Source organism: Gobio gobio, assembly GCF_949357685.1.
Source record: "Gobio gobio genome assembly, chromosome: 24".
NCBI lineage: Eukaryota > Metazoa > Chordata > Actinopteri > Cypriniformes > Gobionidae > Gobio > Gobio gobio.
Window position 1 is genome coordinate 33,115,768 of NC_137120.1, and position 23,407 is coordinate 33,139,174.

General features: G+C 37.3%; 1 protein-coding gene across 2 annotated transcripts; it reads left to right on the top strand.

Moving 5' to 3' along the window:
- Positions 1–5,931: 5,931 nt before the first annotated feature.
- Positions 5,932–22,465, top strand: atp5f1d (ATP synthase F1 subunit delta). Of its 2 annotated transcripts, none has more exons than XM_079807110.1 (5): positions 5,932–6,186; positions 9,022–9,175; positions 18,531–18,619; positions 22,110–22,245; positions 22,337–22,465. In XM_079807110.1, exons 1-4 carry the CDS (start codon positions 6,073–6,075, stop codon positions 22,230–22,232), a joined length of 480 nt encoding a protein of 159 aa, XP_079663236.1. In that variant the 5' UTR covers positions 5,932–6,072; the 3' UTR covers positions 22,233–22,245; positions 22,337–22,465. The 2 variants fall into 2 exon arrangements, with proteins under 2 accessions (XP_079663236.1, XP_079663237.1); XM_079807111.1 differs by having other exon boundaries at positions 22,340–22,465.
- The last annotated feature ends 942 nt before the right edge of the window (positions 22,466–23,407 follow it).

Sequence of the window (23,407 nt, forward strand, 5' to 3'; positions counted from 1 at the left end):
TTGGACATTCTTCAAACGTTCTCCTTTTTAGAAGAAAGTAAGTCCTGCAGGTATGGAATGAATAAATTAAAAAAAAAAATGAGTAAACCATTCCTTTAAGCCTTACATAAAGTCCAAAACTCCCAGAACATCCTGGAATTAGTCACTATTCCTGAATTAATCTCCATTCTAACCTAAACGAATGACACCCTGAACTGCAAAAAGAGTTCAATTACCCAAATTGAATTATCCGAAACTTTATTTTCAGTTACGTTTTTTCAACGTTTTTTACGTTGTTTCGGTTAAAAAAAAGAATTCGGTGCAATACTAATTGTTGTTCAAAACCAGTACTACTTTCTTCCATGGAACAAAAATTGAGAAATTTTCAAGAACAATTTTTGTGAATTGATTCATTGAAAAAATCTGACACGCAAAAGAATGATTCATTCACAAATCGCTACATTCTTCACACAAAGCTAGACTCTCTGGAAAAAATGTCTGCTTAAAGAATACACAAATGAAGCTTGAAATATTCATTCCCAATTCATTGTAATTGCATGGAAAAGAGCAGCTAGGACATTCTTTAAAAGTTCTCCTTTTTTGGAAGAGTAAAGTCATGCATGTTTAGAACAAGTAAATGAATCATTTTTGAGTAAATCATTCCTTTAAGCCTTACATAAGGTCCAAAAATGGCAGAACATCCAGGAAATGGTCACTATTCCTGAATAAATCACTTTATTCTAATCAAATCGAATGATGCTGCTCATGCCGGTAATTGGAGTTCCTGACAGTAACTCTGGGTTCTGATGCTCTATCACATCGTCTGACGGCGCGATGGATTCGGTCTGACACAAAGTTCTCTCGCAAGGGCTAATTTGCTTAGATCTTGCGGTGGATCCAATTACAAGGGATGCAGAACAGGATATTTTCTGATTCGCATGTCTGGAGATAGCGCTGCAAAGAGTGGGAATGGACGTAATGAAAGTAACCAGCACAGGAAGGAGTACTTACGGTGGGGTGTTCTGTTAGGTTCCATATGGCAGACTCATTGCTCATGGTCCAAGCCAGAGAGAGTGTCCCCCCTGAGAAAGACATTACAGGAAGTCAGGCAGCTGCTTTGAAGCCGGTTATGGCACTAAAGAAGGATTTGAGTTCTCTTTTAGAAAGAAAATAAAACAAATGACCGTTCCCTTAGCTTTTAAACAAGAGTATGGTTCCCAATCTCCTTCTAAACATATTTTCTTCACAGTTCGTGTATACAAACGCATACTTATGCAATCCAATGTCCCCCTTTCCATCAAGTAAGCCCTTTTCATTTCCTTTTTGATCCAGTGGCTGAGGCCCAGCAGCATATGCTCCCTTTAATGCCATTAACACCGCAGCTTTCTGCCTAAACTGCAAAAAAAAAAACCTCTCTCACACTCCTGCACACTCACCTCCCAAGCAGTCCTTGCTTCTTTAATGCTGCGACGCCGCCTTTTCTCCCATTATCTGAAGGCAGTGTGTGTTTGTGTGCATGAGATGCAGAGATAGCAGTGTGCTTAACGGCTCGGACTGCAAAGCCTTCAGCTCTTACTGCATACTCATCCAGCTTCTGCCCACCTACCTGTTTTCATAGCTTCTCTCTCTCTTTCTCCCTCTTGGAGTCTTTAGCATTCGGCATTCCTGAGATCATTTAAGCTTGTTCTTTTGCGTCTCGGAAGCATCATTCTGCTGTATTGTTCCCGCCTAATGTACTGCGTTATTAGCTATAGTTATTGGGACAAATCAAGGGAGACCCATTTGTACCATTCATGGAGTATTCTTTCAGATGTCATTGCCAGATTTTCTTTTTTATTACTGTTAATGCACTTCTTTGGTTTCTCTCTGTAATTCAATATTTTGCTGTATGATAAGAGTGTTTTTACTTGATATGACCCTTAAAATGACCTTTGTTGGTGTAGCAGCCTATAGTCGTCAGGTTAATTTGGTGATATTTAACAATTTGGCTTGAATAAAACTACATTTTAGGTTACTTGAAGAAACATGTAGCTCCATATATGCTCCTGCCTGGCAGATCCTGCGGAGGTGTAGCACATTCAATAATCTCTCCCATAAGCATTTCTTATAGATTATTTATATTTATTCCTTGAAACAAACTAACTGTCATGTATTATCCTCGTGTACTAGTATTTTTGTTTGTATTAATTACTAGTACAATACCAATAAGTATCTTTTTCATCATCTCTACTGATTGTCCATTAAATTCTACATTGTGCAAAACAAATATTTTCATGATTTGTCACATCTTTTTATCTTCGTTGTATTAACTCAAATTTTTAATTTCAATGAACTTAAGGCAACCAGGTAACTTAAGGCAAAAATATTGTGCAGTGCAGGAGTTATTTCAACAATAAGTAAATATTCCATTGTTACTGATAATAAATTGCATTTTTTTTCTTCAGTTCAGTTGCAAAATTTTATTTTGTTCAAATGTATTCAAATTTATAATTTATTCAGACAAGTAGCCTACTTAAATTTGTACTAAAATTGATGCTGGTATTTAATCCACTACTATATATATATATATATATATATATATACACACATACATACATCATGTACTACATATTTTACCTACTTGTAACAATTCAAAAAGGTTCAATTGCGGTTTTTCTACAACATAGTCAGGTTTTTTTTTTTTTTTTTTTTTTTGCCAAGACGTTCCTGGATCGACATATTTTGTTGATCCTGGAACAACATTCCTCTCCAAAATGTAGTGTTAACCCTATCCCTACCCCTAAACCGATCAATACCCATAAGTTATCCCTAAAATAAGAGAAAAATTATAGGTGAATAACACTGATGTAGAAACACCCAACTCTGTTTGTAAACCTAAACTTGTCCCTCAAATCTGATTGGTCGATTGGAATGTTGTACCAGGATCAATAAATATTTTGATCTAGGAACATGTTGCACGAATCAGGAACAAATCACATTCATCAACTTGGTCAATAGATACTAACTAAATATAGATATATAAATATATTCCAAAAATATTCCATTGAGATGACTTGGAAAAAGTGTCCCAATCACCCTGAATTCATAGATAGATAGATAGATAGATAGATAGATAGATAGATAGATAGATAGATAGATAGATAGATAGATAGATAGATAGATAGATAGATAGATAGATAGATAGATAGATAGATAGATAGATAGATAGATAGATAGATAGATAGATAGATAGATAGACTAGTGTTGTTGTTAACATTTAATCATATATTTCTATTGTAACTGAAGCTATTCGGTGTTCAATGAATATGACATGTAAAAAAAGAATTTGTGAGATTGAAAAATATTTCTTGTTGGCTAACTAGTGCCTAAAAACAATAATCTAATAAATAAGTACGCTGGAATATGCCAGAGATTAGCATTAGGAACAAATGAATAGTTACTAGTGAAATTGTTTCGTCAGTGATGGATCGCTTACTAGTAATTAAAAACTATTAAGATAAAAATAGAAACGAGTTAGTCTACATGAATAAATGTTCAAACCGCTTGCCACAGTAGCTACTGTTGTGCATATCAACAAATAGGCGATACAAACCCCATATGAATTTAAATCTAATTCCAAACCAGTGATGTCCTGGCTATTATTTCTAATCGATACCCTTTTAAAACACAAGATAACCCATGTCTGTTTTCCAAACTCGCTGTTTTAAGATGCTCCCCGCATTTTAGACTGCCATCGTTTCCAATACTAAAGCACGATGTCATTCTAAGACACTGACTGCTCATCACGGAAACAATAGCTGTGTGAATGACAAGCGAACAAAACTCACCTAACTATAATTCACGTGGTCCATGAGACAAAACGCTATCCAAGAGGCAAACGATTCCCCGGTCTTCTCTTTAATTTGGGGGTTTAAATCTTTTTGTATTTATGAATGAAGTGCCCCGTTAAACACACCCACTAACCCATCGCCCAGTGAGAAGCACAGTGTGTGACGTCAAAGCGAGGTACAGCGTTACTTATCACGAGTGTGTCTCTCACGCCCTCATCCTATGATGATGGTATGGAAATGAGGTAATCCCCCATTTGAGTCAGTCAAAATCCTCAGTAACGGGCATCCCCACGAGCTCTGGTCTCAATGTAGTTTTGGTTAACATATAAGGTAAGCAGTTAGTAGTTTTCTTAGAAAAGCCTCTCTGGGGACCTGAGATGCAAACTAGCATATGCTATAGCCTACTATGTGCAATGCATATTTTCCAGCTTTTGGATAGAAACGTTTTTTTTTTGTACTGTCCCTGTTCAAATAAACTAAATATAGTCCATGTTGAATAGAAAAACGCAACAGGCTATGTCAAACAGTAAGCTATAAATCCATTTGAAGTGAATCATTATTATGTCTCAAAGTGATGCTCATTTTGAACGAATATGATAATCAATTCGTGCGATGAATATGTTAAATTGATATTTACTGAGCGCCCCCTCCTGGTTGTACCACCCATTACACCCTTATCGTAATAAATGTGGCTAGTTTTAACTTCAGTTAATATTACTCACAGTAAGTTTATTTTATTTATATATATAAACGAATGTGTTATAGACAAAAAATAATTAAATACATAAAGGATACCGAACAAAGGAACAAAGACAGCTCATTGATATAGTTTGTGACAACATGCCCCAATTACTTTTATTAAAAAAACCATACTATAGTAAAGATACTACAGAAAATTATATTGTAGTATATTATACTACTGTATAATTAACTATACAGTCAATTGTTAAACTATAGTAAATACTGAGGTATACTACAATTTACTGTATATTTACTATAGTATGGTTCAAAAACACTATATCTACTAGAGTAATTTTACAATAATATACTATAGTATTGTTTATGTGGGTTGTTTCAGGGCATATATGATTACAGTTAAACAATCATGACACGAAACGATACAGCAAAAATGGAAAAGGTAATATTCCAAACCAATTGTTTGACCATCACAATCATGTATTTGTAAAAACAAAAACAAAAATAGTGAACATACATGCACACTACAGGAGAATTCTGTACTATAACAATATAAACATTGTTTAACAATATAAATCCACCACAGAGTTACTCATTTCCACCTCATTTAACCCTTTTTTCAATAAAACAACCGAATAATTAGTCTTGCTATGGTTAATTTAAAGTATTTATGCATATTATGTCCCCTAAACTAGGCCTAGGCCTACACATTTTCATAATTTGACAGAATTACAACTGGATTGGCAATAGGCCTACTATAAAATGATTTTGCTCACAGGTGATGATTACCTTATTTTTTCCTTTGTTTTCTTCACACATCCTCTCATATTTGATCTCGAGAATACTCTTCACGACACTATTGTCTATTTGATTAACGACAAAGAATATAGAAGCTATGTTTTGTTAACACAGACACTAGCTTTTTGAAAGGGGGACAACACGTTTGTTTTGGTGGAAATTACGTCACAACTGAGAATTGCGAAAAAAAATTCGATTTTCACAAGTTAGAAAACTATCAAAACTGTAAACATAAATTTTAGGTTTTTGTGTATTTTTATCTGTATTTGTACATATTTAAACTAATAATAATAATAATAGCAATGCTAGTTTTATTATTATTTAAAACTAATAATAATAATAACAATGCTAGTTTCAAAGATTTACAAATACATTAGGATACAATGAATATTAAAAACGTTTGTGTTTATTTTCCCTCCTTGTCTAATATAGATTTAAACGTGTAATTCCGGTAATTAATATTTTTTTATGATCAATTTTAAATATTTTGACCTAAATTTACAATCAAATGGATGCAAAAACGGCATGTAAACTTCCCAGATACTTATATGAATAAATAATTTTCCGCCCCGGCTCAGTAAAAAAAAAGAAAACTACAGGTCCCATCAGCCCCACAGTTCTCGCAAAGCCTGCCGGGAAAGGTTGCTCGTGCCCTTGTCCTATCAGCCGCGCACTGTCTGACTTGACTGCCTGTGTGTGGACTGGGAAGCCGAGGCTTGTGCATTGCCGTGCTGTAAAGGTCGGGTCGCTTCTCCGTGGTAAAAAAAAAATGATGGCAGCGAGGTTTCTCCTTCGTCGCGCGGTCCCTGCGCTGAGGCACGTGCGCTGTTATGCCGACGCGGCCACCGCTCAGATGTCCTTCACTTTCGCATCGCCGACACAGGTAACGCTCCGGCCTCGGGCCTACACGGGCTGCTAGCACGCTAACCACCGGCTGTGATTGTTTCAGTTATATTATATGTCCTATGTCAAGATTTACATTCAGCGTATCATGGATATACTCTTTATTGTAGATACAGTTTGGTTTGTGTGGCGAGTGCATGTTGCGCGTGCTACTTACGTGGGTAAACTTGTAAATATATAAAACTATTGTGGTATAGATTATTACTATGCATCTGCAGCGAATGCATTTAATGTAACACGATACAATGTTTACAAATATATAGAAATTAAAAAAAATTCTGGTTTGCAAAACATGGACACAAGTTTGAATGACTTTAGCATACTGTTAGCATTGCCACCGATCACCTTGACTTGTTTTTTTGACAGATCAGATGGAGGATCAATTAAATGTCTTAGGACAGCTCATATTGTATTTTGTAATTTCTTTATGAAATCATAAACCATCAAATTGTACTTCACACACAATATTGTTATATCGGTGTTTTAGTGAAGGCAAGTGATTGTGGCAGTCTTTACAACGTTAAAATTGGTTCACACTCATCAAATACCGAGATATCAGGGTATTTTAAAATGATTCCCAGAAATAAAAGCTTGAAATTAAATGTATGTATGTATATTTATGTGTGTGTTTGCATATATATGCATGGAAATATCAGGGTCCCCAGAAAACCTTGAAATTAAGCAATAAAAGTCAAGAAAATGTATATAATAATTCAGTGACAGTTATTAACCTTTTTTATTATGTATTTAATATATTTCCTTGTGGAATTGAAGGGCATAAGGGTAACCATATAAAAAATGTGATTTGTAGAAAATGCCATTATGCTACATGAATGTGTATTTGAATGAACCTTGTAAAATATAAATAAATTGTAAATTGAAATGATAAAGAATAATATAAATGTATTAATAACTATTTGTACATTTGGTTGCTGATTATAAAATCAGAACATCACATGCAAAAGTAAGTAATCCATATAAATAATGCACAAAGATCATCACACAATAATACCAAACAAATCTGGTATTTTATTAAACAGTCCTTCCAGAAAAATGCGGCTTTTTTTTGTGATTGTTGCGGGCAAAAATCCTTGATTATGCGGCACGTTTTCTTAAAAAATGCGATGAAAAATGCGGGATATTTATGCAGTTTTATGCGATAAAATTGCGGGAACTTGCAAAAACTGCGGTTTGATGAGAGAGAGAAAAAAAGCACTACATCACAGAAAGTGCTGGAATATTTAAGTTCTCATCTTGTTTTATTGAAGACCTTAATAATGGCTCAAATTTACAAAACATTTAGTCAATCAAGTTCTGTAGCTTTACAAAAGGAATATGCTACAACTTCTGAAAAAATTAATAAATAACTTCCTGTTTTACAGATGTCGCTATACAAAACAGACATTTGAGTGCTTCCAATGCACAAAGTGCAATCTCTTAAAGGGTTAGTTCACCTAAAATTGAAAATTCTGTCATTAATGACTTCCCTTTATGTTGTTGGACACAAATTAAGATATTTTAGTTGAATTCCGATGGCTCAGAAAGGCCTCCATTGGCACATTTTACACTCTCAAGACCCATAAAAGGTAGCCTACTAAAGACGTCGTTACAAAGTCCATCTCACTACAGTGGTTCTACAATAACTTTATGAAGCGACGATAATAGTTTTGTGTGCAAAAAAAACTAAATAACGACTTATATAGTGATGACTGATTTCAAAACACAGCATCATGATGCTATGAATCATCGAGTCGATTCATGATTCAGATCGCGTGTCAAACTGCTGAAATACGTGACTTTGGCGATCCAACCCGCTGAATCGACTCATTGATTCATAACGCTTCAAACCGCTGAATCGACTCATTGATTCATAACGCTTCAAACCGCTGAATCAACTCATTGATTCATAACGCTTCAAACCGCTGAATCAACTCATTGATTCATAACGCTTCAAACCGCTGAATCGACTCATTGATTCATAACGCTTCAAACCGCTGAATCAACTCATTGATTCATAACGCTTCAAACCACTGAATCGACTCATTGATTCATAACGCTTCAAAGCTTCATGATGCTGTGTTTTGAAATCAGTCAGCACACCGGGAAACTGCTTTGCTCTTTTGCTGTTATTTTTGTTGGCCAATGGGAGTTTGTGCTTCATCATGGTTTCACCGGTATCTATGGTTTCTCCACGGGGTTTGAAGCTTTTCGATGACGTTCGCGTCGGGTAATCACGTCACTTCAAAACGTTCCCATGGCAATAGGCGGAAATGGCGGCTCTTATGTGAAGTAAACGAAAATGTTTCAACTTTCTGCTAATATATATGACTTTTTTTGCAACGAAAATGCGGGGATTATGAAATCATGATAGCCCCGCATATTTTGCACGCGGAAATAGGCAATTTATGCGGCAAAAGTGCGGCGTATTTGAAAAAATGCGGCCCCCGCATGAATATGCGGACTTTGGCTGATTATGCGTTAAATCACGCGATCGCATAATCGCGTTTTTCTGGAGGGACTGATTAAAATATAATATTAGTATTATCTGCCTCAAGCCAAACTAGTTTTTGAAAGTTTGTAGAAATGATCAATTGATCAGGTGCTGTGTATTAAGTTATCATTTTAGCTAATGCTTAAAGTACATAACCTGTAATAAATCTCCCTTGAGTTATTGGAGAAGTGTCTTTTTAATTAATGTGTTGCTCTTTGTGGAGTCCACACTTTGAATCGTCCGGTTGCCGCTGGCCACTTGCCTGCTCTGCGGTCCTCAAACTGTGTTCATCTGGTGCGTTGAAGCTTGTTATGCCTTTTGCAGGTGTTCTTCAAGGAAGCCAGCGTAAAACAGATTGACGTCCCAACACTGACAGGCGCCTTTGGTATCCTGCCGGCCCACGTCCCCACACTGCAGGTGCTCCGGCCTGGCGTAGTCACCGTCTTCAATGAAGATGGTTCCTCTGATAAGTATTTCGGTGAGTAGACCAAGTCGCCACCTTGGAATTATAAGGTTCTATCTGCATTCTGACTGGTTTGGAGATATTGAGCTTTAAAGTTTTTGCATTCCATTTGACTGTGTAGAAATAATCTTTTTATTTTCTAAATAAAAAGTTTTAAAAAATTAAAAACTTAAAAAACAACATCACATAATGTAAAGGAGTTGTCACAGAATAAGAATATGTGAATAACTCAATTTTGACAAAAATGTCAGATAGAACCTTATAATTCCAAGGGGACGAAGTGTGCCGCACTAGTCCTGAAAAGTGAAGCCGAAGCGTCTCGATCACCCTCAGGTGGTTGGTCCCAGTATCCACTTGTTTCCGGGGGGGGGGCGCTACTGTAAAAAAAGAACGTGGGTACAACTTCCGGTGAGGCGGCGGAAGTAGTATACCAATGGTATTTTGTGTGCTAGTTAGTGAAGAGGCTAAGTGTTTTTCGGATCATTGGCAAGGTTTCAAAATGATCATTTTTACTATTTTTTTTATCAGATGGTGCCGCAAGGGTTAAGTGAAGGTTACTGTGAAGCAACATGAATGACACACACTAGACATTTCAGTTTAGTACATTTATTAGTTAATTAATAATATCACAATACAATAAACAATACAATTTTCGTGCCCTTAATTGTCCTTATTTTACTGACATTCCACAAAAGTGCTGCTGCATGACTACAACAGCATCCTGGCTAGTGATGCACCGATCATGATTTTACATGGCCGATTCCGATACCGATTTTTTTCAAGAAAACTGGCCGATTCCGATACCCGATTTTTTTATTTTTTTTTTTATTTTTTTTTAAACACAATAAAAGAATGAAAGTATACATGAACAATATGTTTATTTGGTATTTTACAGGCTAAATTGGCTTTTGGCTAATGAAAACAAGTCCGCAATCTGAAATTTACAAAAAATTTAATTGAAATTAAATTGAAAGGTGAAATTAAAGGCAACAACTGCATATTCTGCAATCCAAACAAAGATGTTACTTAAATCAGCATTTGTTTTTAAATTCAGTGTAAAGAAAAAGTCTTTACCAGTTAAATTAAATAAAAACCAAAGTATATAATTGTTTCAAAATGTTAAATCAAATAATGTTTAGTGCAACGAATAAAACTAAGATGCTACAGTAGGTGCTTTTTAAATCAAATTAAGTCAATGTAATTTTCAGATAAAATAAAAGGTAACACTTTAGAATAATGGTCATTAGTTAACATTAGTTAATGTATTAACTAACATGAACTAACCGTGAGCAGTACATTTGTTACTGTATTTGTTCATCTTTGTTAACGTTAGTTAAAGAGCACCTATCATGGCATTTAAAATGTTCCAAATATTGTTTTAGAAGTCCCCAACAACAGTTTTGCATGCATGCAATGACAAAAAAGACTTTAGTTTTCTTATAATATGCATTTATTTTTACCTGTTTTGACAGCGATTCTCAAATGATTCCTTTAGTGATTCACTTTTCAAAACCCCGCCTTTACGTGACGCTAATCTGCGGTGATTGGTCAGATGACCCAGTCAGTTGTGATTGGTATAGTCTGTGCAGATATTCTCGGAAACGGAACGCCCATCAAAGTCTTATAATGACAGTAATTTGTTAATATGTGTCAGGAGTTATGAATATGAAAACCGCGTCGGTACTGTTTGATTGTAATATGAGCCTCAGCTGATCTCATTCATAAAAAAACTCCTCACGAAGACTCGCGACAAATCAACATCCCTCAGGGCTTTTAGTTCAAAAGTGTGCAGATGAGGAGACATATTGATAGATTCTCATATGTCTGTGTCAAATTTCTAAACAGAGGAGTATTTTTTATTCAATACTTCCTCAAAATGGGCAGAAATAGCCTAATCATGAGCGATTGAGTCTCTTATGTGTTGTTTTCAATTCATACTGGCAGCCGGAGGGCGCTCTGTGCACATGTAATCCATATATGGTACAGACAGACGAAGAAGATACCATGTGCCATAATAAAAGTCCATAATAAAAGCTTCCTGAGATCGCGAAACATACATTTGACGACTAATAATAAACACTCAATCGCGACGATGTATGGTTTGTCTTCAAGCCACTTAGTCTTCAAATGCTCATCCTTGGGCAGATGAAAAAAGTTTGCTTTTGAGTCGCACTTCAGAACACAGCGTCTCGTCGCCATGATGTTTTCTAGTTTTCACTGGCGTCTTGGAGCGCAATAAGTGGGCGTATCGTATTCAAATAACTTGACAAGTTGACGTCATCTAGTCAGAGAAAAAGCTTCGGTCTTCTAACGATTCTTAAAAATGACTCCGAGTCGACTCTTACTTTTGAAAGAAAATAACTATATATATGGCGCACTGTCATATTTCAAGCTATCACAGGATGTTTTTGTTCACTTAGATCTATGTTACACACTACATGAAAGGTAAATTTCAAAATTCCATGATAGGTGCTCTTTAATATAAATACAGCTGTTCATGGTTTGTTCATGTTAGTTCACAGTGCATTAACCAATGTTAAAGGTCCCATGGCATGGCATTTTTCTATTATTTTATAATGTTTCCTGAGCTGTACTTATATTGTTAGTATGACTTTTACATCATAAAATGTCATAATTTAGAAATAAAAGGCATTTTTTCTATACTGCTGTTTGCCCTGTGGCTGAATGCCCTGCTTCAAGAGGCGTGTCTGCTGTGAGACTTCAGTAAAAACACCCACTGTTGTGATTGGCTGACATCTTTGCATTTTATATGAGCGGAGGGGGCGTGGTTTATCGAGGCACGAGCAGGCACGAGTCTGCCAGGGAGACGGATGGACCTGAGTTCACTTCACATCAGTTCTCAGCATGTCTGAACTGTTTTAGTTACAGCATATACTTTAGGTTATTAGTCTATTTCTAGTCGGAGGGACTGTCACTCATGTCAGAAAGTTAGTAACTTTAGTAAATTATGGATCAGCGCTGACTGGAGACGCGAACCGTTTAGAACGATTCAGTCCGATTTGGTGAACTGATTCGGTTCACTAAAAAGAACTGGTTCAAAAGAAAGATCGTTCGCGAACCGGACATCACTAATGTATCAGAGACTGAGCTCAGCGATTGCTAACAAAGTTATTTATAGTAACTACTGAGTTATGAGAGCGCTGTCAGTCAGCGCGAGTTTATTGTGTTTGTATCTGAGAGTTCTGAATAAACAGTCACACCGAGTCCGTCTCTTCATCATTATTCTACCAACTTTGTAACACATGCAAAGTACCATTACAGCTGTCGAGATGAACGAGTTAAAAGTAAGTGTTGATAATAGCATTATTTTTAAAATAAAATAAAAGCGTCAGTGACGCGCGTTGAGTACACAGCGCAAACAAAGACACAACAGCAGTAATCGGATGTAATCCAGTTTATTGTGGGGATAGGCTGGCTAGCCCGGATATGCTCAAGCTTACCCCCCGTCTGCTTAATCTCACGCCGCGTTTGGTGCCTCCGCTGTGGGCCAGATGCAGTACTGTGGGTCGGGGATGTTGAAGGCCGAGCTTCGGCGTGTGTGAGGTTTATCTCTGCTGATGTTGAGCAGAAACTCATGACTGTATGCACATTTTAGAACCGATAGACGCGACGAGGACGTACAAAAACACTGACTCACAAGATATAAAACACGAAAACACCGTTCTGTCTGGAGAGAGAGAAGCCGCATTGTGTGCACGAATAATAAATAATTAGCTACACATCAGAAATCACTGATCACAGATCAGAAGGAACTGAAAAAAGACTTCTGTTTTCATTTGTACATCCAAACACTGAGAAACTGCCAGCGTTCACTCGTTCACAAGCAATGATGCAATGATCTCTCGACGAGCGTTTGCATGGGCGTGCCAGATTCTCTGGGCGGAGGAAAGGGAGGAAACCGTGCCTGCTTGGACGTCAAACCAGGAGACTTCAGGATTGGCTAGTCTGGCCTGTCATTTTCTCAAAGGCAGAGAAAGACAGCCACAACTCGGTTTTACACCGATCAACATTTCTATCCACTTGGGGACAATATTCAGGCTAGGGGAACTCATATTAATGTTGAAAAACCTCATAAAATGAAAATTTCATGCCATGGGACCTTTAACAAGATTTTAATAATGCATTAGTAAATGTTGAAATTAACATTAACAAAGATTAATCAACGCTTTATAAGTGCAGTTCATTATTAGTTAATGTTAACTAATGTAGTTATTAACTAATGTTAACTAATGACCCTTATTCTAAAGTGTTACCAAATAAAAATGATCATCCTACAGAACTGATAGTATTCCATTTCAAAAGGTCATGCATGTTCTTCTTTAGGCTACAAAAATAAGTATTTCGGCTTTGTCACAAGCTAGTCTGTTTCGTTCTCATCCGATCCAACACGTGAGAAGCTGAGCTGAACAAACGCTCACTCTCTACGCTTGTGCAGGGCGCGGAGAGGTAAGCTCACGCAACTTCAGCTCGCGCAGGAAAGCGGCTCTTCATTCCCTTCAGCGTATCTCGTCTCTTCCCTCAGTTCTCCAGGTTCTGTTTGTAACACACAAGTGACATGTTCGCGAATGATTGCAATATAGGCGTATATGCACGCAGGCGCACTTCCGGATAAATCGGCAGAAAAATACAAAGAAAACCGGCCGGTTCCGGTTTTTGCACGGTCAACCGGTGCATCCCTAGTCCTGGTCCACGTGAACAATCCGCTGTCTGTACTTCACCTGTCACTGATCCTAGCACCCATGCCTTGTGATGGGATACGTGTAGGCTCAGGCTCGGCTCAATGTCCCAGGGCTCTACGCTAACATTTTTCTTGAGGAGCACTTGTGCTCCTAATTTAAAAAAAAATTAGGAGCACAGTCAAAAATTTAGGAGCACTTTCTGATCAATAACACGCATTCCAATTATAACTTTCCCATTACAGGACTATCTTTGCTCTTATAATGGTAAAAATGCCCCTGGACATTAATTTAAAGGGACAATGTTTTCTAATATTATTAAATATATGGATCATCTTATAAATTTCTTCAATTAAAATAGAAAAGTTGTTTTTAAAATGGTAATTTAAACAATAAATTCAGTTAGAGCAATAAGACACAATCAGACTGTTACCAATCTAATTAAATCAGCATCAAAAGATCCATCTTTGCACTGTAGAAGTGGCACAACACAGGTGTTGTATTGATTTTCACGAAATAAACATTATTGTGGCTAAAACGTTGTTACTTAACATCAGCTTGTCTATTGGACTTTTGTACAAGGCAATATTAGTCCGTAACTTTTGGTGCTCTGGTGCTTAATACAGAACTGCATGCGTCTCGCGGAAGAACACTGCAGCCGGATCTACTTCTCTCTGTGTGTCTATGGCGAGTCACACAGGGACTGTGCTCCTCCGCAGCGCTGCGACCCAAACTGGAATAAAATAGTCTGAATATAAACGCTTATTATATGTGTACCGTAGTGATTCAGGGTAAGATAAAAACACGGTTTGGAAAATGGATTCATGATGTACTCTCATATATACATCTAATAATTTTTAAACATGAGAAGTTGTGCACTGAAGCTGATAGCCTAAAGATTAAATCAAGAACTCATACAGGGTTTTTTTTTTTTAATTATTCATTTAAAATTCATTTTTGGTGGCATTTTTGCCCCAAGCCCCCGTTAATTTCCGACCTTGTTTATGATAATCCAAATGTGGTATTTCTAGTTAATTTGTATTTGGCTGCAAATAAACATCAGCGCGAGGCGTCTGGTAAGTGCGCATGGCCGTGTCACATCTGTTTCACCTAGTAAACAATCTGTGAAGTGTAGTCCGTCGCACACGTTTTTTGCACATGCTCTGCTGACAGAAGGCATGACAAGCAGTCGATCGCAGAACGAAACGCAACTGTTGCTCAGTCAGTGTTGATGCACTTTGGCAGTTGTAGTTTTTATTCCGATTGTATTATAAGGCTACATTTATTCATGAGAATCGATCGGGTCACTCGCACCGTTGCGCCTAAATATTTTTTCACAGTCGCACGCAGTAATTTTCAGGCGCAAATGCGCCCAAAATGGTCGCTATGTAGAGCCCTGTGTCCGCTTTTAGATCGTTTCCGACAGATACTGATACGCCTCTGAGCTTTTCAAATTGCTCATCACCTTACCATCACAGGCTACTGAATCTAGAAAATAGCTAAAAATGCTCCCGTACGTGATATGAGGCCACTTCTTCACTTCATCCCCCCAACCAACTACCGCGGAGGGTAAAGGTACTGTTGTTTCACCCTTTTGAAAGTTCGTTGAGCTTGTGTTCCCACATCCCACAACCAATCAAATCAGAGTAGGCGGGCTTTATGTACACACAGATGCTGAGGGCGAATTTTAGCAGCACGACTCGACGTAAAGTGCAAGATATGCAAGTAGCTAAACTAAACATTTCATATTTGACAGCTGCTTTAAGTCAGAAATGTTAAACAAATGACAAAAATATTCAGGCAAATGAATAAACTTTTGTCTAATTTTGCCATTTTGAATTGAAAATAGACCTATAAAGTGATGCATAATGTAATTAACGAACAAGAAATATTAACAAAGCAGTTTTCATCAGATTAGGCACAAGATTAATAGTAATGAATGTGTGCATATTGTAAATCAATTTAATACATTTAGTTACCTAGCTTTCCTGGTAGCCTTAACAAATTATTCATAAAACATATAAATATCAGTTAAACGTATGTTTACTGTCTTCACTGACGAAAATGGTCATATCTGCCCACTGACATGGTTTTCAAGCTATTATCTAATTTTTTGACGTTCAGAATATCTTAATGCACACGTAGATCATGGAAATCAAAATTTTCTTGGGGGAGCAAGCCCCTGAACCCCCCTAACTACCTCACATTTGGGATTTCAGTGATTATAAACCTGCCTACATTGTATGATTTAAGGGATGTACAATATGGTCATGCAGAATAAGGCGTTAATATTTGCTTTATAAGTAATAATAAACATCCAATATCCTAATATGCATACTAATAAGCTATTAGTTAATAGTGAGAATTAGTCCCCCTAAAATGAAAATCCTAGAATCGCACCTGTTCTCCTTCATGTGTAGTACTTTCATGGTGAAAAAGTGTACATCATTATTTAACAACCCTGGAGCATGTGATAGATATCAATATATGTAGACTTTTATCTTTCTGTATGAAAATAATTTCTTGTTTTCTCATCTCAATTCAAATTTACATTCACATGTATGCAATTGGCAGGTGCTTTTTACGTTTTATTTAGGGCTGCAACAACTAGTCGATAAAATCGATAATGAAAATCATCGATTAGTCGGGTCTGCCCTCTGTGCACGATAAGCTTCCACCAGTCGCGCCAAATTACAGCTCTGAATAACGCATTTCTATGGACAAAATGTGCATCTAGAAATAGGGGAGTGGAAACACAGTGAGCTGATGCAGGAAAGGTATGTGATCCAAGTGCCCATAACATGAGAATTGTTTATTTTAAGCTTCAAGCGAATGCATTAGCGTTTAACATACCCTGTCATGAACTTTGACAGACGTGTGTGTGCGTCCTCAGCGCAAAACATTCATTTTACAGGTTATATCCGCTGATCTATATAGAAAACAGTAGTTTTTACACCCATGTTAGGTTTAGGTCAGCCTGACTAATTGATCACTGAAAACTTGAAGCAAATCATGTGACCAGCATACTGAAGACAGACCAGTCTATGATAAACGATAAAAGGATTTGATGAGAGACTCTTATGCCCTAAACAAGACACTGAAGAGTATGCATCTCGTGGTACACGTTGCCTGTTTTAGGGTTAATCGCCAGCACTGAAAAACAAGACAAAAATACTGAGCAAGAACATCACTTTTCTGCCGTGTGATCAGAGGGTACTGTAAAGGATATTTTCATATTCTAATGATTGGGATCAGAGTGATTCAACATCTTTTTTTGTTAAAGGAATTAAAACGTAATGGAGATCTATTGGATGTTAGCCTGGATGCCAGCCGAATTTAGCCCCGCCCACAATTTGTTTTGCTCGGGCAATTCGGTCTGGACTCGCTCCATAGAGGAGGAATTATGCCCGAACAGAAACTGTTCGGACCAATGAAATTGTCAGGGCGGGCTTTAGACGATGATGGACAGATGATAAACAGTAACGTAATCATCCACGTCATCGAAGGCTCTTGGGTTGAATTTGCTCTTATCCTAAACGGAGAACTTGTTCGTATATGCATTCACCTTCACTATTTCTCTCAGAAACGATGATCGTGTTGGTAAGTACTCTGTGTATCCTTAAATTATTTTATTACTGGCAAAGATCGTTTACACTTTTTCTTGTAACGTTACTTAATCCAGCGTGCGTGCAGACAGGGTTTCCAAGTGTTTTTGCAATGTCGCGCACAATTGCTACTCAAAACTATAGCCCAAAACAATAACTTTCCGGGGGGTTCTCCGGAAAAAAAATGGCGTTTGGTTGGCAAAATATGTTATTTTGGCAAGGTTGCCTGCTAAAATTCGCATTCCTGGGTTTATATAATCACACAATTGGGGTCGCTTCAACCCGCGGACATGGAGAAAAACACGGACTTGGTAACACAGTGCAGTTGAGTTCTGTTGACATTTGACAACTAATGTTACGCGTCGCTCCGTTGCTCTGATTGGTTGGGCCACGCCAGGCTAATTGGATGTTGTATTTTACAATCTCTGAAGTGTTGCTAATACAGCTTGTGTTTCTACCGAGACAGTTACATTTAGAGAGCATATTGACATGGTTTTACTCCTTAAATTTTCCTTTACTTGGTCTCAAAAAGGTCTTAAAGATGTCTTGCATTTACCTTCATAAAAACTGCAGAAACCCTGAACCAAATGAATACATTTTAGATTTTTTTACTTCCATAACTCCAATTTCATTTAAATCCAGTCTGATTGGTAGTACCTGACCTGTTTTTGCCACCAAATTCTGCCACATATGATTGAGTAATATGAATAAGATGAATGTCAGTTGGGGGGAGTGCTATTAAAAAGAATTGACATCATTTGATATAATTTATAAAAAATAATGCATGTTAATTATAGAAACACTTAAACTAGGAGAAGATGGATGTGACTATGACTTGTGGATATTTTGGTCCTCATTTGCACACTTCAGAGGGATATTTGTAACATGATTTTCTGTGGTGAAGCAAGCATGTTTCAAAGCAATCTGCCATAAAGATGCCTGGCTACTTATTGCATATGTTTTTTTTTAAATCCATCCAGAAGGGGTCAGGCTTGTCCTAGAAATGAGAGCCTCTCTTCAAGCATCAACGAATAATATGGTGTTCCTTCTGTGCTCTGTGTTTTGCAGTGAGCAGTGGATCAGTCACCGTTAATGCCGACTCTTCAGTGCAGCTGCTGGCGGAGGAGGCCGTTCCTCTGGACAACCTGGACCTTGCAGTGAGTCCCTGTTATGCTGTGATCTTAATGCAAAGAATAATGGAAAAACTCATTCATGCATAGCTCCTTTCTCCACTTTTCACCATCCAAATTGTTTAAACTTGGTGTTCGTGTTGCATTAAAGGGTAAGTACACCCAAAAATTTAAATTCTGTCTTTTATTACTCGCCCTCATGTCGTTCCATGCTTGCAAGACCTTCGTTTATCTTCAAAACACAAATTAAGATATTTTTGATGAATTTTGAGATCTCTGACCCCTCCATAGACAGCTGTTTAATGAACACTTTCAAGGGCCAGAAAGGTAGTAAAGACACCGTTAAAATAGTCCATGTGACTCCAGTGGTTTAACCTTAATTTTATGAAGCGATGAGAATACTTTGTGCGTAAAAACAAGCACAAATAAATGACTTTATTCAACAATTTCTTCACGTCTGTGTCAGTCTCCTACGCAGTTTACGTTGACCAGTTCCTGCGTCAGCATCACGCATGCGTTGTGGTGCTCACGTGAACGGCATCAACCGATGGTAAGCCGGCGTTCTGGCGTAGCTCTAACGTAACTCTGAAGCACTGGGAGGTATTCCAGAAAGCAAGGTTACCGCCATATATTCCTTTAACTCTCGGTTGATAAACCCAAACCTTGCTTACTCAATAGGGGTGGGAATCTTAAGGCACTTAACGATCCGATTCCGATTCTGGGAGGAACGATCCGATTCCCAAAAATATTCTTAACATACATTTTTGGTAACTAATTCTTTGGTAACTTTTCATTTTAAGCAAAATTGGAGTTACTATGCTTTTTGTTTATAGTTAGAATATCTTTTTGACAGTATTGCCATGTTAAAAATGATTATGAAGATTTCTTTCAATTCTTTTATTTTACTAACAAAGTTGTTATATTCAGGATTAACAAGCTCTGAATGAAACATATTAAGCCATACAATTGCGAAGAACAATCATTAAGAATAAACAGTTCTCAATTTACAACTTAATGTGACAATTTTTCAGTTTCTTTAGGACATTTTAACAAAAAAACGTTGAGGGCAAACTGTATCGTGGCTCAAGTTACCTGTAACACTGCGAAATCCTTGGTTATCCACAATGGAGTAAGGGCGCAAATCTTTGGCATTTGACCGGGTAATTCGTTTCGTCTTTTCAGAATTCGGTGGAAGCTTTGCTACTTGCTCGAGGGTCCTTTGACTGTAACCGGGAGTGTTCGTGATTGGAACAGAATGCTGTTTCTCCAGCTCTGAGTGGAACCACGTAATATGTTTCTTCATATTAGTCGTGTTGCCGAAATATTGGAGCAAGTTGTAATTTGTCCATTTTATCTTAAACGAAGCCAATTCACCAGCATACGAACGTTCGTCTATCAACTGGTTGTTCTGTTTGCACGCACAGTGGTGAAGTGCCAGTTTGAATTGAACACCGAATCGATTCAGAATTTTTGATAATCGATTCTGAATCATTAGATAACGAATCGCGATGCATCAACCTTTTTTCCCACCCCTATTACTCAAGGTAAGACCGTGAACAGACAAGACATCCTCAACAGAGCGAGGAATCGATGATTCGCCATGGAAACGGACACTTAGAAAAAGCACACCATTCTACTTCCTCTTCTTTTGTTTAATGGCAATTTACATAACCTACTTAGTGCCCAGCGCCGCCTATTTGGTGGTTGTGCAATCATTTTTTTCAAAATCTTTGTTTAATAAGTACTCTTTATTCACTGAGCATAAGGATTATATTGTTTGTTTGATGCTAATTAATTGAATGCAGATCCATGTGTGAGATGACAATAAAATAAATAATAAATATATTTGAATTGAATTTACATTTAAACATTGCCTTTTTATAATCGTGCTTTAGAATTAATATATAATATTGTAGATTATAACTGTAACTATATAACACGTTTAGTTGTATTAATTTAACTATATTAATTGTATTACACGCATCTGAATACCTCTTAAGCAAACTAACCCTGGAACATGAGCTACTCTGGAGCAGGTTATGTCCAGAGAGCGAGTTGCTATGGCTACTTACATACCCTGAAAGTTGCCTCCGTCTTTGGAACCGAAATTTGAGGTTATCCGCTTACTTAATCTTAAACATACCCAGGTATGTCACATAACCTGCTTTCTGGAATATCCCCCTGGACTGTATTTACTACAGCATAGGAGACTGTCACAGACGTAGATAAATTGTGTTTTGGTTTTGTTTAATTGCGCATAAAGTATTCTTGTCGCTTCATATATTTAAGGTTGAACCACTGGAGTCACATGGACTATTGCATTTGAATAACACCTTTCTGGACCTTGAAAGTGTTCATTAAATTGCTGTCTATGGAAGGGTCAGGCTCTTGGATTTAATAAAAAATATCTTCATTTGTGTTCTGAAGATGAACGAATGTCTTATGGGTTTGGAACGACATGAGGGATTTTTCTGAATTTTCATTTTTGGGTGAACCAACCCTTTAAATTTAGTCAACTTGAAAAAAATTTTTTTAAGTTGAAACAATTTCTTTTTACAATGTGGGTGTTGAAATCCCTCAGAAATGCACCATTATGGAAGAAAAATGGGTTAGTAGGTCAATTTCAATAAATAAAGGGATGAGTTTTCATAGTTGTTGAAAAACAGACTCTTCAGATTATAATGTAGGCTTGTTAGGTGCTTAATGAGGTTGAATCTGTGTAGTTGTGCCATATTTGAAAGTTCATGCTGTTTCGGAAACGCCCTATTTTATCTCTGTCTGCCTGTATAGACACCTCTTATTGGATTATCATTTAAATTTAGCATTCAAATCTAAATCAAGACGCCCTTTGGCTGTATTCATCCTCTATATACAGCATCATTAAAAGAAATGCAATGCTCTTCATATTCTGTTAGTCACCTCTTTCTCAGACCGAGTCGACTGTTCAGAATGACACATCGAGCTCATTCCAAAACGGGATGTTCTCGGACATGCCCTTTTTCCGACACCGAATAAAGAGCATTTTCGGGTTCACTCCACATAAATAGGCCACTTTTTTATTCTTCCTAGAGATAGCTATGCTCGGGGGCCTCGCTGGTTAATAAGGAAGGAAAGGTCAGTCACCGTTGAAGTGGTGCAGATGTGTCAAATCCCCACTGAGAGACCTTTAACTCCCAGCAATGTTTGGCCTTTACACTGTGTAATCGCCACTGTGACAAATGTCCTTCACAGGAAAGAGGCCACGTTTATTTGCTCACACAGTTGAGAAAACGGCCATGCTAGTCTAGAATGTGGCTCAAGTAGCAGGGGCATTGATTTTTAAGGCAAAGATGAGTTTTCTCACTTATAAGGTGCTTCGAGATATTGAAGTTCTCAGATCTATACGACACTTGTTCCAATTGATGGCTCCTTTTATAATGTCAGCTGTTATAGATTGAATTTTCACCTGATACATCACTGTCAAGATTACAGTGGATGTGAACCAAATGTCAAGCGTGCCATGTCTTTTCTTCTGTAGGCGGCGAAAGCGAACCTGGAGAAAGCCCAGTCAGATCTGGGGAGCGCTTCAGATGAGGCAGCCCGGGCGGAGGTTCTGATCAACATAGAGGCAAACGAGGCAATCGTCAAAGCGCTGGAGTAAACCAATTGTGTTGGTAGGTTCACTTTTTAGCAAATTAGATGAAAGGCTCCATATGAATGTACTTGTGCTTAATCCATTTCTATTGTATTTTTTTTTTTTCTCAGTAGGAAATTCTGTCGGTGTGAAGAAGTCTCCGGCTTTTGTCTGTTCCCCACCCCAGTGAAGTCAGAAACCGCAAGACTGCTTGCTTTGTACAGTGGATGAAATTAACAATAAATTTATTTGAAATAACACGTCGTGTCACTTGTGTTCTATAATTCAAGCTGTATTTGCTGTGCTATACACTGCAAAAAAGGCTTTTCTTACTTAGTATTTTTGTCTTGTTTTCTGTCCAAATATCAAAAAAATCTTACATTAAGAAGCATTTACTATACAAGAAAAAGTTTTTGTCTTGTTTTGGGGGAAAATAACTCAAAATTAAGGGAGTTTTTGCTTAAAATAAGCAAAATAATCTGCCAATGGGGTAAGCAAAATAATCTTAATTCAAACAGAAAACAAGATTATTTTGCTTACCCCATTGGCAGATTATTTTGCTGATTAAGCAAAAACTCCCTTAATTTTGAGTTATTTTCCCCCAAAACAAGACGACAACTTTTGTTTTTCTTGTAAATGCTTCTTAATGTAAGATTTTAGATATTTGGACTGAAAACAAAACAAAAATATTAAGTAAGAAAAGCATTTTTTGCAGTGTAGATTTGTTGAGTGCAGTACTGTTCATGACAGACAGGCGGCAGTATAGTACTGTTGAAACCTGAGCCATTTTCCAAAGGAAACTGGAGTGAATCTATTCCTTTTTATTATTCAGTCAATGGCGATGTTTCCATCCACATCTTTATGAGCATTTTGGGACATTGTGGAAACGCCAAGATTCGCATAAATTCTAAAAATGTATGTGCGCTCAATTGAGTCAGATAAACTTGTTATCCGATAAGAATAGCACATTAAACTACGATGGAAACGCATTTACCAAAAGACATTCCTCGATGTGCATCAAAATGTCATGTGACTGCGATGGGATGGCACCAATCTCATTGCACAGCTTCTGAAATGCCGTTTTGGTCGTTCTGAAAAGCCTGTCGCCAAAGTGCTTCAGTATAATTACTTCCCAGAACTGTCTAGCACAACTGCGTTCCCAAACAGCAGGTATCCGCCTCTGAAAGCAAGACAAGTTTATT

Coding starts and splice junctions, on each gene's coding strand:
- atp5f1d (XM_079807110.1), top strand. CDS start 6,073: ATGATGGCAGCGAGGTTTCTCCTTCGTCGCGCGGTCCCTGCGCTGAGG. Junction 6,187..9,021: donor CTTTCGCATCGCCGACACAG/GTAACGCTCCGG, acceptor TGCCTTTTGCAG/GTGTTCTTCAAGGAAGCCAG. Junction 9,176..18,530: donor TTCCTCTGATAAGTATTTCG/GTGAGTAGACCA, acceptor TGTGTTTTGCAG/TGAGCAGTGGATCAGTCACC.